This window comes from Molothrus ater, chromosome 6 (assembly GCF_012460135.2).
Source record: "Molothrus ater isolate BHLD 08-10-18 breed brown headed cowbird chromosome 6, BPBGC_Mater_1.1, whole genome shotgun sequence".
Lineage (NCBI taxonomy): Eukaryota > Metazoa > Chordata > Aves > Passeriformes > Icteridae > Molothrus > Molothrus ater.
The window spans coordinates 1,009,012-1,024,600 of NC_050483.2; the positions used below are offsets into that span (position 1 = coordinate 1,009,012).

Consider the following 15,589-nt stretch of genomic DNA (forward strand, 5'->3'; position numbering starts at 1 on the left):
GAGGGAGCCTGTGTGCCGAGGCTTGGCTGGAGCAGGGCTGCCCTGGGGACTCAGCTGCGCCCTTGGAGGGGCCACGGTGGAGCTTTGAGAGCTTTGGTGTCCACAAAGTCTCACAGGATTTTAGCATCTGCACTGTTTTCTAGCTGAACTCGCTTTTTACTCCATGCCATGATTAAAAAAGATGTTCCTTTGCACAAAATGCGTCTTCCACAGCATCAGTCCAGGGAGAATTATAGTTTGCAATGCACTGATGTCACAGAAAGACATGACAGATAAAGCCTGAATTAACGGGGAAAAAAGCAAACTCTAAGCAGCAGCCTATGTAAAATATTTGTTGTGGTCCTCTCTTGATCTTTTCAAGATCCTTGGAAAAGATTCCTGTGCTGTGAAGATCTTTTATCTAACCAGGCACCTCCCCATGCCTCTCTTTGATACCTGAACCAAAACATTCAAAATAGGAGACTGTCACAGCAAATGACAGGAAAAAAGAGCTGAAATTTTACAGTTCATAAATCTGACCTCTTCTCTTCTGCCAGGCAATTTCCCAGATCCTATATGATAAGGAGACAGAGGGAGGGTGTGTATGGAATGTATTTCTGCAGCTGAGCTCTTCTAGAGAAAACAGATCTATTTATTAGTAAGCATTTTTCACCCTAAGGTTTCTAATGGCCAGTTAAAGAAGTTCCATGAGCCTCATTTTGTTTCGGACTCTTCTCATTCCCAAGAACAGGAAAGGATGTTTTTAGGATTATTAGGCTTTCCTTTCTTTAAAATCCTCTTTGGACTTCAGTTGATCTGGAGATAAGATCATTTCTGTCCCTATCTGTCAGAGTTGGTAAAGAAGAGCCCCAGTGTTAGGTAGATAACATTAAGGTTGTAAACTTTTAGCTGGGGGCATCTATCTTGTTTATATCAGGCAGTGCTTCTGTTTGTGTTTATGGCTTTTGGTAGCCCAAGAAGGAATTTGTGTCTTTTCAGATTGCTGTGGCCAGGGAGAAGGTATTTAGTGAGCCTTCAGTATCTCCTGCTCTGGCTAAACCTGATGCTTGTGTCTTTGCTGTGTTGAAAACATGATGGTATGGAAAACATGGCTTGGGCTTTTACCTCTGCCACTTTTTATGGCTCCTGGTGGAGCTCCTCCTCCCTGCATGTTAAGGCAAATTATTCCACCCTATTGAGTCTTCTGGAGTTAGGCTCTGGGTAGCCTTCAGCTTAAGGGAAGCAGGCACTTGCCAAAGCTGCACTCTTGTTAGTCATAGCCCTGGCCAGCCAGACAATGGCTACAGAAATGCCCTGTGAGTATTTCATGGGTGGACTGGGGCTCAACCAGAGACAGCACTCAAATAATACAGTCTAGACTTTCAGTGCTTGGTGTTTTTAATAAGGATGCTTTTCCTGTCATATGGCTGCCTGGGAGCCTGAGCTTTCCTTTAAAAGTAGCTTTTTAGCTCTCTTGTCTGGGAGGAGAGCTGTGAAACCTCAGCTGTGGCCAGGGATTGCATAGGGCTGCCTTAATGGGCACAAGGTGGCTGGAGTGACCTGTGCTGTGCCCAGGTATTTGAAACATCTGCAGCACAGGCAGAAGGACAAGAGATGGCATTGCATCCTTTACATCACCTTATAGCATCACTGACCTGGCACAGTCACCTGCTGCTGATCAGAACAACCTGACAATATTGTTGCAGCAAAAAAAGCCCACTCTGGGTATTAATGTGTGCACATACTTAAACATGTGCAAAGCAGGTACTTTCTGGAGGGGGGGCATTCCCCAATTAAATCAAAATGTGCATTTAGAAACAGGAAAATGTCCATATCACCTATCACAGTGGTGATTGCAGGAATGTGGTGATCTCTGCATCTCAGCCAGCTGCAGAGGCTGCCCTTGCAGGCTTCTGTTTGGGTTATGGGAAAGAGCACGAGACCAGGGAGATACAGAGGTGGAGCGTGCCCTGGTTTCACCCCATGAACACAAAGGCACATGTTCACCTCAAATGGCAAGTATTTTGTGAGCACAACAGGCTGCAGAGCTCGTGTTCAGCCTAAAGACAAGGCCTTTGCATGAAATTAGGTAACTACCTGCTCGTCTGTTTGCATACGGAAATCCCTCATTTGTGTGCAGAAATGTGGCTGGTTTGTGTAACTGTTTGCTCACGCAAAATTTACCTCTTGAAGTTTGTCCTGAAGAGACCTGCTGGAGAACTCCAAACCAGTGGCATGTTGTGGGAAACGTGGCACACAGTCCAGACCAAAACAAAAACGCAGCTCTGCTCTGAGTTGATATTTCATGTTCTGGTACCCATTTAGCAAACATGAAAGAGGCAGGAACCATGAGGCATTTGATACAGTAAGGCTTACAGGGGGAGACAGAAGAAAAAGTCTAGTTTGACTAAATGTGTTCAATCTTTCAGTCGACAAAATACATTTCAAACATATTCAGGCTACTTCAAAATGTCCCCGTCTCTCCCCCACAACATTAAAGCTGTAAGGGTTTGAAGCCCTGGCTGATAAAATAATTTTCTGCATTCCCCAGCTATGTACTCATCCACTTCAAAATAGCTTGGTAGGTGACAAGTTATTTTCTTAACCTCCCCATTTTCAGCTTACTGTTAAATCAGTTTTCTCATTTTCTACATATGGGCTGCTTTTCCCCTGTGCTGAATGCAAATAGCTCTGTAACTTAGAAGTTGTTGAACAAGTATATTTAAGTTGTTACAACCCATAGAGAAGAAACATAATATGCAGTGAAAATAAACAGGACACCACATAAAACTCATGTTATCTTCCATGTCAGCAATACTTGGGAAGGAAATTATTTGGATAGAAAATGTTAGTTTGCATTAGGTAGCATAATGTGTGACTGAAGAAGAGTCAAATAGCCATTTTAGATACTTGGAAGTATTTCACATTTCCAAGAGAAACAGAGCTCTGAATAACAAACCACTGTGTTTATGGGCCCTGCTCCCACAGGGGCATCAGCACTGCAGGGCAGCCACTCTTCTGAGTTATTGATTGACAATCTGCTGGACTGGGACAGTGATTTCCATCTTTGGAGGAGGCTTTCTGGCAGGAAGGACAGGTTTTGCTGTCCTCCTTGCAGAATTAAAACTTGGAGAGGAGCTGGCACATCTGGGTGATTGGCACTTAGGCTCAGGTAGCACATGACCTTCTCAAGAGCAGCCTCTCCTCCCCTCAGGACTCCAGGGGGACAAAAAACACCTGGAGGAGCCCAGACCTCGTGTCAGCCCCAGGGTGGGAGTTCTCCAGTGAGAGATCATGCTGGGCACTGAGCTGACCAAGGAGGTGCCTCTCTGCCTGTAAAGGGCTGCAGGGCTTGGGTGGGCAGACACTGAACTCGTGGTGCTCTGCACAGTTCCTGTGGCACAGGGAAAGATGGAAGAGAAATACTGGTGAACAATGAGAAATACTGGCAAATGTAAGGGAGAGAAAGGAGATGGAAGGAGAAGGAGATGGGAGAGAAATACTGGTGCACAATGAGAAATACTGGCAAATGTAAGGGAGAGAAAGGAGATGGAAGGAGGAGGAGATGGGAGAGAAATACTGGTGAACAATGAGAAATACTGGGAGATTGCACAGAAAAGTGGAGTACATGTAAGATAACAAACCTGATGTGCATGGAGCTCGTGTGTTCAAATGTGGGTTTTGCTGGCTGTGATGCTGCTTGTCCCTTACCATGAATTTCTCTTTGTTTCAGGTAGGAATGAATTGATAGCCAGATACATCAAACTTAGGACAGGGAAGACACGGACCAGGAAGCAGGTAAAATAACCCAGTGGGGAAGTATGCATGTCAATGAATGACAAAACCTGGCATTTTTGGCTGCAGTGGCTGTCTGTGCTTCAGCTCTGATGGGATGATGTATTGACTTCACTATTCAGATTAAACACATGCTGTTTAGAGAATATTTAACACTCTGGGGTTTATGTTGTGGTGGTGTGAGGATTCATATTTTATTAATCTGTCTGTAAATGAAGCTATTATCCCCCCATATTTCATAAAAAAAAATCAAAAGTTGAAGCAAAACCATAAAGTACTGTGCCTTATTTCTCTATATAATATTATAATATAATTATTATTTTGAGATGGTAAATAATGGAACTTCTTAAAAGTTAAGAGAATTTGCCTGTACAATAGAGATTATGATTCTTGGATATGAGAGGTAACCATATAAAAATGAACTAATCATAATCATGCTCTCAGGTTATGGCCTGTAGTTGCCATAAAATAAATAAATAAATAATAATTAAAATAATTTTAAAATAATTAAAAATATAAAATAATAAAAAATAAATAATTAAAAATAAATAATTAAAATATAAAATAATAATCAAATAAATAATTTTAAAATTTCCGTAAGAGCCTTCACGCTCCTGGTCTTTGACCATGGTAAGATTTCATTCATGTAAGAGTCTGAATAAACCTTAAAACTACCTTAAGTTTGTTTTACATGAATACCACATAGCCATTCATTTATCTCTATTACTAAGTCCTTTAATTCATAATATTCACAGCAATCAGCAGCCTTGCAGAAAGCACAGTTTGTGTGCAGTTTGTGCAGTGTTTACTGCAGTGTTTAAAACCACTCCACACATGGCAGAGGTCCCTTGGCTTTAGGGTCAGGTGTGAGATTCCCCTCGTGGCCCTGCAGGTGTGTGCCAGGGGGCAGGCAGGGGCTGGCCCATGGCATGCTGTGCATGTCCTGCAGGGCACAGGAAGGTGGCACTGGGTCACACAGAGCTGCCAGCACTCAGGTTTGAAGCACTTTGGGTGCTGCTTTGCCCTGGGTGGTGTCCCTTGTCAGCCAGGAGGAAAGCATGTGTGCAAGGGATGGAAAAAAGCATCAGAAAAGAGGAGAACTGCAGCACGTGGAAAAGAAGCAAACCAAAGACTGGCACAGAAATCACAAACTAAAGGCAGAGTCCCCACTTCTGCCCTGCCTTGCCCGTGCAAGCTCCGGGAGCTGGAAGTTATGCTGGGATCATAAAGTTGCCTCAGGAGTCAAAATGCAGAGCTTGGGGTTAGATCCTTGGCCAGCATGCACCAAGAAAGCAGGAGGGCTGTGATGTGTGCAATGTCTGCCTCCATGCTTGTACATCCCTCTGTAGTGAGGCATAAATCACTTTAAACTGCTTACAAAAGTTGGTTTGTGGCTGCTCTGGAGTTTTAACCGAGTGATTAAATGCTAACGATTGTTCTTCTTGTATAACCTTCAACACCACTAATATTCCACTGAAAGCAAAACAAATGAACCTGTGTGAAAACTCAGTCTAGTAGGTGTTTGACTGCAAAATTGCTCAGTAAGCAGCAGTATAACTCTGAATTGCTGCAAACTGGTTCCTGAGCTGCTTCTCGAAGGTGGCCTTCGGGGACTGTGCTCATTGATGCATCATGGTTTGCTTCCCTACTAAAATACAGGCTTTTTGGTACTATTGTCACAGAACAGTCTTACAGAGGAGGAAATCATTGTTTCTCCTTCTCTTTTGCTTTGTTCTTTCCCAGACAGGAATTGTAACTAACGTAGGAAAAATGTGCACCACCTTATGGTATGTCTGGGGATCAGACAAGAATCAGAGATTTCCCTTTAGTGGTTTTTGCCATCACTTCAGGTTTTAAACCTTCACACAGAAGGATGAAGGATGCTGAGTGCTACCAAGTGTTGCTGGGCAGCATCATTAAACCCTCATCGGCAGCAGCATGGATTATGTCCCTGGGTAAAGAGGAATGCAAATTTGGGCCCAGACCCTTCACAGCACAGGCAGCAGCATCTGACCAGTAACTGGTGTAGGGTAGGACTGGGTTTGCACAAATTTCTCAGCAACACAGCCGTGGGCCAGGCCTGGGCATCACTCAAGCTGATGTCAAGTTGCTGGTCCCCAGTTACACAAATGTTTTGTGGGCAGACTTGATGCTGAGATTACCAAGGAAACCAGCAGGGGTTCAGGGACCTGTGTTGTGCCAGTATTTTATCATTTGTGCCAGAATTTAAAGCATTTCAGTGGACTCAAAATGCAGCCCGAATCTCCTCACTGGAGCTGCAGAGCACAATAAATAATGGATACAATTTCTTGGTGCCAAGTTACATCTCAAGCCTAGTGGCAAATGGTCAGAGTGGGCTTCTACATCCCCAGCAGATGGGGTGAAAATCCTTTGGGCTCCCCACATGAGAGCTCAGGGCCTGGGCATGGATGGGATCGGTACCAAAGCACGTGGGCTGTGTCCAGCTGTGAACTGTGTCTTCTATCTTGTAACTGAATGCACAACCTGGTGGGTTACACTTCTTTTTTTCCTTTCTCTTTTTTTTTTTTTTTATTTCCTTAATCAAGTCACTGCAGTGACTTGACCTGTATTGTTAAGCCTTGGTGCTAAGAGCTTGGTATCTGGCTGGGAATGTGGTATCTTTAACAGCAGAGCTTACTGAAGGTGCAAATAACTTCCTCCCCTCAGAAAAGTTTCTTCTTTTTTTTTTAAGAAAAAAATAGACATTTAAAATTTGATTTGCTTTTTGTTTTTCTTTTGTTTGTTGTTTTTTTTCCCCCCTATAAACCTGAACAATGTAGGTGTCTAGTCACATACAGGTCTTAGCAAGAAAGAAAGTTCGAGAAATTCAAGCCGCCATTAAGGTACGTTTGGCTTGCCCAGTTGTAGGGGGCTTTTCATCTCCATGGTTACAGGCTTTTCCTTTGTTTCCTCCCTTCCCCTACCCTGCAGGTGTCTAGTCACATTCAGGTTCTTGCCAGAAGGAAATCTCGTGATTTTCATTCCAAGCTGAAGGTATGCGCTTTTCTGCTTTTGGGCTTGTGGTTGCTATGCCTGTCCCTCCCTCCTCCCCGCGGTGATGGGCGAGCTGGGGCTGCTGTGCCGTAACCTCCTTCTCCTGCATGTGGGAGCTCTCTGCCTCTCTTTGTGTTTAACCCCCGGGTTCTGCACTAGCATCCACATTAAAAACGTTGTTTTAACACTGTCCAAATGCCGAGTGAACTCCTCTTTGTAACAGCTCAGCACCTAAACCTCATTTTTAACCCCTTAGTCCATTTTTTTGTTTTGCTTTTTAACGGTCCTAGCAGTGTATTTAAGTACACAGGAGTTTTGCATAGTTGTGTAGATGCTTTTTAGCTTTTTTTTTTGCTTTTTCCAGAGGAGTAATTGGGGTAATTGTTTTCCATTCCCAAATGTTTTTTGTCCGTGCTTCTGAACTGATATCAGGAATACTTAAACCAGATCATTTATTCCAAGTACCAGAGAGCACAGCTTATCCAGATTGCTCTATGGTGTTTCTAGACTACAAACTAGTATCACCTCAAGTTACACACTATTTACAAGAGTCCCTGAAATTTAATTTTTTTTTAAAGTAAATTATTGACATTTAATCTTTGGAAAGCCTCAGTCAGTCCTGTTCAGGGAATATTAAGTATGTTTGCTTAATCTGACATGATGAATTGTACATGTCCCCGTTTTCTCTGCCTTCCATAAAATATATTCTAAGGCTGAAAAGAACCTCTTGGAAATGCTTAATAGGGGTTTCTTGGATTGCTTGTTTTTTCAAGTTTTTCAGCAGAGATCTTGAGATTTTTTAGGATTTTCTTCCCACACCATTTAAAAGTGGAAGAGGGAGTTTTGCAGTTTTTTCACTGTTGATTTTTTAAAATAAGAACTGAAGGAACTTGTAAATCTCTTACTTGCCTCCTTTTTTTTTTTTTTTTTCTACTTTTAGTATGAGTGGATTTTTTTTTCTTCACCCAGATATGAGAACAAATCACGTTTTTGTTCTAGCTGGAAAGCAAATTGTTTCGGGCAGTGCTTTCCCGGCCCTGAGCAGTGAGCACTGCGGATGCTCACCCCCATCCTGGAACTGCAGAATAGGAATAACAGCCTGCCTTTGTAACAGGCCTCCCTGACAGAAGCACTGGGTTTTTCATGGGCAGCATGCTGGCAAGCTTGTCTGGCTGTTGGTGGCTGGCTTTTTAGCTGCACTGGCTGAGCAGTTGGGGTTCGTAAAGAACGACTAAGACAACTTAAACGTACTGCTTCTTAACCCAGGGTGCAATAATACAGAGATATGTAGCATTTTAAGCTCAAATTGTCAAGCCTTGATGCCTAAAATTAAGTATGTAAGTAGGTGGCCCTACTTTCAGAGGTGCTCAGCACCAGCAGCTCCTGGAGTTTTAGAGGACTGGTGAGAGCTCAGGGCTGCACAAATCAGGAAGCCCACGTAGGTACCAAATACAGGCCTAGGAGTCAAACACAATTATTGAATTTACTGCTCTAAAATGTTTCCATTTCTGAATGCCCAAAATACCTTAAAATGTGAAGACACTTACAAAGCATTAAAAACATTTTAAAGTACTGCACCTGCTGTACTTTTATTGAAGCTTTCCAAAGAACAGAGAGGTAGCCAACTCTTAAGAATATTTCATCTAGTCTAGATGGCATTTTCAGTAAATAGACATCTGGGAGGAATTTTCATTTTAAGGAGTCGCCTGAAGAAGAGAAGATCTGTTTGGACAAGAAGATATTTTGTAAGGGCTTCATACCTGGTTGCCCTTTTCCCACCTGCCCATGGGCTGCAGCTCCCCCGGTGCTGAGTGGAAAGTGGAGCAGCTGCTTTGTCACTGCTGGGAACTGATGGTCTCAGGAAGATGCCCAGCTCTGCAGGGCCATTTGCTTCACCTCTCTGCCACACCACGGTGGGGACAGACTGCACACAGGTGACAGAGCTTTGCTGGCCCCTGTCCCTGCTGACACGAGCCCCTCCAGGCCTCCCCCGGTGGGGCTGGCTGGCCCGTGGGTGCGGAGCTGCCTGTCCTAGCTGAGTGTCCGTGCTGCCCCTGGGATGAGCTCCCTCAGAGCCCTGAACCTCCCCGGCTACTCCTGCACAGCCCCAGCTCAGCTGAGGAGTGCCCAGCAAGGGTGAAGGAGCCAGGCCCTCCCCACCTCCCTCTTCTCAGCCTTGCCAGTATTGGTCCCAGTGAACAGGAGCCATGGCATGACCCCTGTCCCCCTGCACTGGTCCCTCCTGGAGAAGGGACAGCCTCCCACAGGCCTTGTCGTCCCACATGGAAGAGGTGAAACTTTGATGTAGAAGGTGCCATAAGGGAGCTGCCTTAGGAAGAAGAGAGCTCTCGTTCCTCTTGCCTGCTGCAATTGCTCCCTGGAGGTGGCAGAAGGTGCTGGTTTTGAACCTGAGATGGAACTTCACTTCTTCAGACATTTTGTTAGTGCTACTGCCCCTTTTGCTCACTATTTCTGTGTTGAACCATCTGTATGGCCCACTGTCACTCAGAATCACCTGGAATCATGGACTATTTAGGTTTGAAAGGCACCTCTGGAGATCATTTAGCCCAACTTCCCCCTGCCAAAGCAGTTTGCAGAGAACTTCAAAAGCTGCCTGAGAAGGACATCACTGGTGCAAAAGGAAGACAAGGTGGACACATTCCAGCACATCTGAGTGGTCATTGCTTCAACAGGGACCAATTTTGGCAGCAGCCTGAAGAGCCCCATCAATGTCTTTGGAAAGATGATGGGCTCTTGCTGTCCTGGAGTGGGTGCTTGTATTCTGCATTCCCTGGTGAAGGGGTGACCAAGGAGAAGATTAAATGCACAGTTTTTTACAGTTTTTTTTTATGCAAGCATGTACTGACAGGACAAGGAGGGATGGCTTCAAACTGAAAGAGAATAAGTTTAGACTAGATATTAGGAGAAAATATTACTGTGAGGGTGGTGAGGCTCGGGAAGAGGTTGCCCAGAGAAGCTGTGGGTGCCTCAGCCCTGGCAGTCTTCAAGGCCAGGCTGGATGGTGCTTGAGGCCACCTGGTCTAGTGGGAGGTGACCTTTTAAAAAAGTCCCACTAGCAGTGGGCTTGGAACTAGATGATTTTTCAGGTCCCTTCCAACCCAAACTATTCTATGATCCTATGCTTCCCACCCAGGCCAACTCCCTTTTAACAGTGAGCTGCCACTTGTAAATTCTATGATTGGTGGCATCCAGGGAAGCAGTTACTACTTAAAAAAAAAAAATCCCCTATGGATCTGGTGTCAACTTTCTTTTGAGATGTGTCTGACCCAACCTGTTCCATTGGCCCCTGCTCCTGTCCTCTCAGTTTGACAGTGTTTATACAAATAACCCTTTTCCCCCAAGTAGCTGCTGAGTTTATTCTGTACCAAGAGATCTTACTGTCCTGCCTGGGTCTGAAACCTGCTCTTGGAGAGGAGAGGACTCAGGCAAATCTTCTTGTGTTAATCTTCTGCAAAAATCCACAAGGACAGAAGGATCTCAGAGCTATCTGCACACATGGCATTGGAAGCTGTCCTAAGAGGCAGCAATCTCACCTGCATGCCATAAACTCTGCTTGGTCCAGCAAAGTCCCTTTTCTTCAATGAGAAGTGCCTGCAATCACTGAGGATGGATGGAAGGATGGAAGGATGGATCCTTAGCCTGCAAGGAAGTGAAGTTTCACCCATAAATGCTATTGCTGCCTTTCAAGACCACCAGTAAAGAATGTCCCCCCAGCCCTTCCAGGGATGTCACACATTTTAATTCTCTTTGCAGCAGGAAAATACACCTATTTTAGCAATTTTAATCCTAATATACTGATGTCATTAGAATCTTCCTGAGGTTAGAGTAATTACATCTCCTGAAAACGGGAAGAGAGGCTGAGATAAAGTTGTCCTTGGAGACAGATCTGAAAGGCAGCTGCTCTTCATGGCATTTCCTCTCAGACAGAGGCTGCAGGAGGCAAAGCAGAGGTTTGGCACTCCAGTGCTGTGCTACTGTGTCAAATACTCCAGTCCATAGTGTCAGGTCACAGCATCCCCACCTTTGCACTGACAGGGAGCCAAAGTCACCTCTGTCCGCTCAGGACAAAAGATGGATTGGAAGTTGTACATAAACAGAGAGTAAAGGTGTTCACAGCAAGATGTGCATCTATCTTAGGCTTTCATATCAGATTTTCTTCATAGTGCAAGATTAATTAGACAGAGACAAAAAATTAAAATGACACATTAAAATGCCTACAGTTCACATCTATTACATGTTTTTAAATCTATTATTCTACATTCCGCATTTAGGGATAAAAAGAAAATATTGTTGTCAATTATAAAATGCTAAAGATAGCTCTATACTTTTTTAAATGAACAATGATAAAAGCCTTGAAAAATTCCCTTTGATGTGAATGGAGTCTTCAGCATTTTGAAATACAATAAGATGGATTAATTGCTACTCATTAGGCAGCAAGTTGGGACAGCTTTGAATGCGCATTCTCTTCTTGGCATTAGCTATTGCCTGGCTGAAATAGCCAGCTTTTGTATTTACTCCTGTCTTCTCTAATAATAAGCAAATTGGAGATCAGGGCTAGAAACACTGAAATGCTCTCTATCTTTTGTCCAGAACAATTGTATATTGTCATGATTTGTTTATCTTTTTTTGAGCTACAGCTAATTATTGTAAAGGTTATTTGAATCAATATGAGATCTGAGCAGAAATAACATCTGCAAAATTGCTTATTAGGAAGCTATTTTATGCTAGTGTTACTGTAACATCCATTTTGTGAACAAATTGTTGTTTCTTATGTCTTTTTTTTTTTCTTACATGAAAAGTTTTGCATTTTAAATACTGGTACAAGTTTTAGGGCTTGAATTAATACTGCTCTGTTGTGCTTACTTTTCCTCATTCTGTCTTAGATTTTTTTACTCCCAAAGTCATAGATAACATGGTATTCAAAGCCCCATTTATCATTCTAAGATAACAGTTTTTATTTTTTTGCTTAAGAACTTGTTTGAACTGATTGATTGAATTATTCTTCTGTTTATGTTGGATTAGAAGAAAGTCAAGCACAAATCCTTTTGTGCTTGTCATTTAAAACTCTTGTTTCATGCAGGGCTTTTATAGATATTAAGATTTATAAATGAATTATACTGGGGAATTATTATTATTATCTCATTTAACTATGTATTTTGCATTCCAAAATGAATTGTGAAAAGCAAACCTCAAGGGCCTGATTCATTAAAAGTTGTAGTCTTCTTGCATTAGATGCTTAGAGCTTGCATCTTCCAAAAACAAAGTGTGTGCAACTGCAGCCAGAAGCAGTCAGCTAAAACACGAGGCACATCTTAGTCTCCCCTGCAGAGATGATATTTTAGGGATTTAGTGGAAATAGAGCAGTTTTCCACTGACTGGGCTCTAAACCCACCCTGGTAACATTCATTACTAATTATGTACCACAGTGCAGAAGACTTTTCCAAGAGGAGGGCAATGCAGGGGTGTGAGTGCAGCCTGTTGCTCACTCCAGTGTCATTCCTGGGCCACAGCAATCCCATCTGAGCTCATCAATTAAGTAGGGTCAAACCAGGTCAGGGCCAGATGGGACCTATCCAAGGAATACCTTAAGCTCCAGCAGGATTTAATGATCCAGTAGGAGATGCTGTCCCCCCCAAGCCTCTGCTGAATCTCAGCACGGGACTGCAGCTTGCTGGGCCAAACTTTTATTTTACTACATCAGTGTAAGCCACATTGGGCTGAAAGACATTATTCCAGCTTTACAAACCAGCACAAGTGAGAGCAAAACAAACCCCTTTCTGTCTTGGACAAGATAGGAAATCAAAATCTTAACTATTTGCAGTGATTAAAAATCCCACAACGTTCCTGTTTTAGAGTAGGGGTGTTAACCCATTTGTCCTGGCCAAATTCCAACCTGGGTAATTACTGTAATCTGCCTGTGTAAATTACCCCTGCCGTTTTAATTGGATATATTCCTTCTCTTGTTGCCTAAAGTGTGATGTAATACCATTGTGTGTTATTAATCAGTTACCAGGTTTCATCCCAGAAGTGATGGGTAGAGAGCCTCATTCCCTCCTGGTTATGAGTGTTCTCTATTACAACATGAAAATCCCCAACATACACTTGTTTTTAAGTGGCAGACAAGCTGATATTGCAATCTAAATAATGTGGCTATCCCATTTATTTTGAAGACCATGAAGTCTACTTGATTATACAAGCACAGGCAGCTTGCAGCTCTCCAAGAGAATCTGGAGCTGAAGGTGCTTTTTTGCCAATACAACTCAAGACCTCAAAAGTGTCTGTATTTGACTTTGAATTTGATTTCTGTCATGTTTGAATGTAAGGTTTCTTTGGGAAAAGCTGATCTTTCCACTATGCAAAGATTCCTAAGCCTACAAAAGGTGAAATTTCCTGTTGGAGTGTACTGGCCTGATGTACCAGATCAGATTTGTCACCACGGGGAAGCTCTGTGGAGGTTGTTGAAACACCTCAAAACTAGCCCTGTAGCAAGGATTGCCTTTCTGAGCTGTCATTCTATAGGTTTTTCCCTTTCTCTCCACCCTCCTGAAAATGTAATCAGCCAAAGAGGATGAGAGGAATGGCCCCACAAAACACAGATCATTCTAGGGTGAAAAGCAGCAATTGGTAAGAAGGAAGGCACATATCATTTTGTGTCACAAAAGAAAAAAATGTTTTCTCCCTCCAAAAATCCTTGTCACTGTCCCCAGAATTCAGGATCAGCAGATTCACTGTAATGGTGACTAAGAGCTCCCCAGAAGATTTTGAAGGAAGTGTAAATCTTCAACAATTTTTCTTAGTTCATCTGTTAGGGTGGGATTTGCCTGCTGTAACTGTTGCTGGGCGTCCAGGCTCCCATTCTAGTCCTTGGATGGCAATAACATTACAGAAAGTAATGCACTTCAGTTGGTTTCAGTGCCTCACAAGGCAGAAATAAATACAGCTCCTCCTGGACTGCACTAACGCTAGCAGAGAAATAGCCAGAGACTTTGGAGGGATAAAGCAAGGCAAGAAGAACAATTTCATAGACATAACCTACCTCAACTCCCAGGAATGGACTTTGATAGCCCTGACAAAGCTTTTACTTTTAAATTCTCCTTTGGTTTAGCTCCATCTGATAGTGGATCCAGAAGAGTCTGTCCCCTTGGCAGAGGCACAGGCACATCTTGATGTGGTGGCACAGGCAGGGCTGGGGGCGGGCAGGAGGCAGAGCAGGAGGGGAGCCTGTAGTGCCCCAGCAGGACTGGAGAATAACAAGGTAGTGACAAAAGCAGCCTCACATGGTTTTGGAGATTGCTAGGACCCAGAGGCACATGTCTCCTGCATCATTTACTTTACACACAGGACACAGATGCCCTGAATGTTGGTTTTTGGTCAGATCCAGCAGGCTGTGTGAAACTCTCATGGTTTGGCATTTCCAAGCTGGCTCTGCTTACAAAAAAAGGGTGGAACAGAGAAATCTGGTAGGGCTAGGTCTCCATATTGCTTCAGGAAATCTCACTTCCATCTTTTCATGATGGAGGGTCCTTCTTGCTGTGCAAGAGTGTAGAGGGGTCTGGGGAGCTGCATGAACCTCAGGATTCTGCCACTCCTTAGCACCCAGCTGAACATCTCTTTAGCCTGCAGACATCCAAAGGCAGCCAGTGAAATATGCCATGCACAACCCTCCTGTGCACAGCCTCCCACCTGGGGCAGGCAGGGCTGAGAGCCAGGGCTGACCTCCAGCTCTCAGCCAGAGAGCTGCTTGTGCTTCTATTGGAAAGCTGCAAGTTTTGTGAAAGGACTGAGTTGGTCCCTGCACTGAGGGATGTGTCCCCAAGCACAGGCAAGCCCAGGGTGTTAGAGCTGCTCAGGCAGCTGGGCATAGGGCTGTCCTGCAGGCTCACACCCTGTAGGGAGCACAGGGAATGGTGCTGGGCACAGGGCTGTCCTGTAGAGAGCACAGGGAATGGTGCTGGGCACAGGGAATGGTGCTGAGCACAGGGCTGTCCTGCAGGAAGCACAAGGAATGGTGCTGGGCACAGGGAATGGTGCTGGAGCAGCTGCTGCCCTGCTCCACCTGCTGCTCTCCAGGCTGTGTCCCACAGGGGCTCCTTGCACAGCTCAGGGAAACACACTCAGCAACAATCCCTCTCCTCCAGTATCCACAGCTTTCACACAGGGAGCTGGGGGTTGTTTCTCCCCAGGGCTTTATTGGTTTTTTTTCTTTTTAAACCATTTTTCCCCCCCCTTTTAATGAATCAGACCCTGGGTGAAAATAATGCATTTGTTTAAAGCTGATATTTAATGTTGAGCAAACTGCTCTTCCTTTGTCTGTTACTATTTTGTTCATATTTTGCTAAGACTCTGCTATTCTACACAAGCATTTTAATAAACTGTTTGTTGTTGTATCCAGGTAACAAGCATGGTAAGTATTTTGACTAAACCAAGTATTATGTACCTTAGCTGTGCTTGGCAGAATTTTTTGGCTAGCTTTTCCTGTACTTTCAGCCTGTGCTGTTTCTAAAGGAGCTATTCAAAGGAAGAAACTCCTCACCTATTGTACTACTACATACAAGCTTCGGAGGGAGCATATGTGCAAAGTCATATGTCATACATAAGAGCATGCACCTCTTGCCAGCATGCTTGCTACTTTGCTTGTAAAATAAAAGCAGAAAAAAAAAAGAAAACCCAACCCAAAACATCCTTGCCTAATACTGCTTGTGTTCCTTCATTCTAAGTGACACACCTAAATATTGGTAGTTATTAATCCAGTACTTCTGGATGAGGAACCCTGCTGTAC

General features: G+C 43.8%; 1 protein-coding gene across 4 annotated transcripts in view; it reads left to right on the plus strand.

Moving 5' to 3' along the window:
- Positions 1 to 15,589, plus strand: part of TEAD1 (TEA domain transcription factor 1) — a 157,136-nt gene that overhangs the window by 108,429 nt on the left and 33,118 nt on the right. For 2 of the 4 annotated variants that reach the window (XM_054515141.1, XM_036383867.1), the window contains exons 3-6: positions 3,713 to 3,777; positions 6,576 to 6,638; positions 6,727 to 6,789; positions 15,203 to 15,214. In XM_054515141.1, the coding sequence (XP_054371116.1) occupies positions 3,713 to 3,777; positions 6,576 to 6,638; positions 6,727 to 6,789; positions 15,203 to 15,214 (203 nt within the window). The remainder of the gene's footprint in view (positions 1 to 3,712; positions 3,778 to 6,575; positions 6,639 to 6,726; positions 6,790 to 15,202; positions 15,215 to 15,589) is intronic. The other 2 variants (XM_036383863.2, XM_054515140.1) reach the window with 2 other exon arrangements.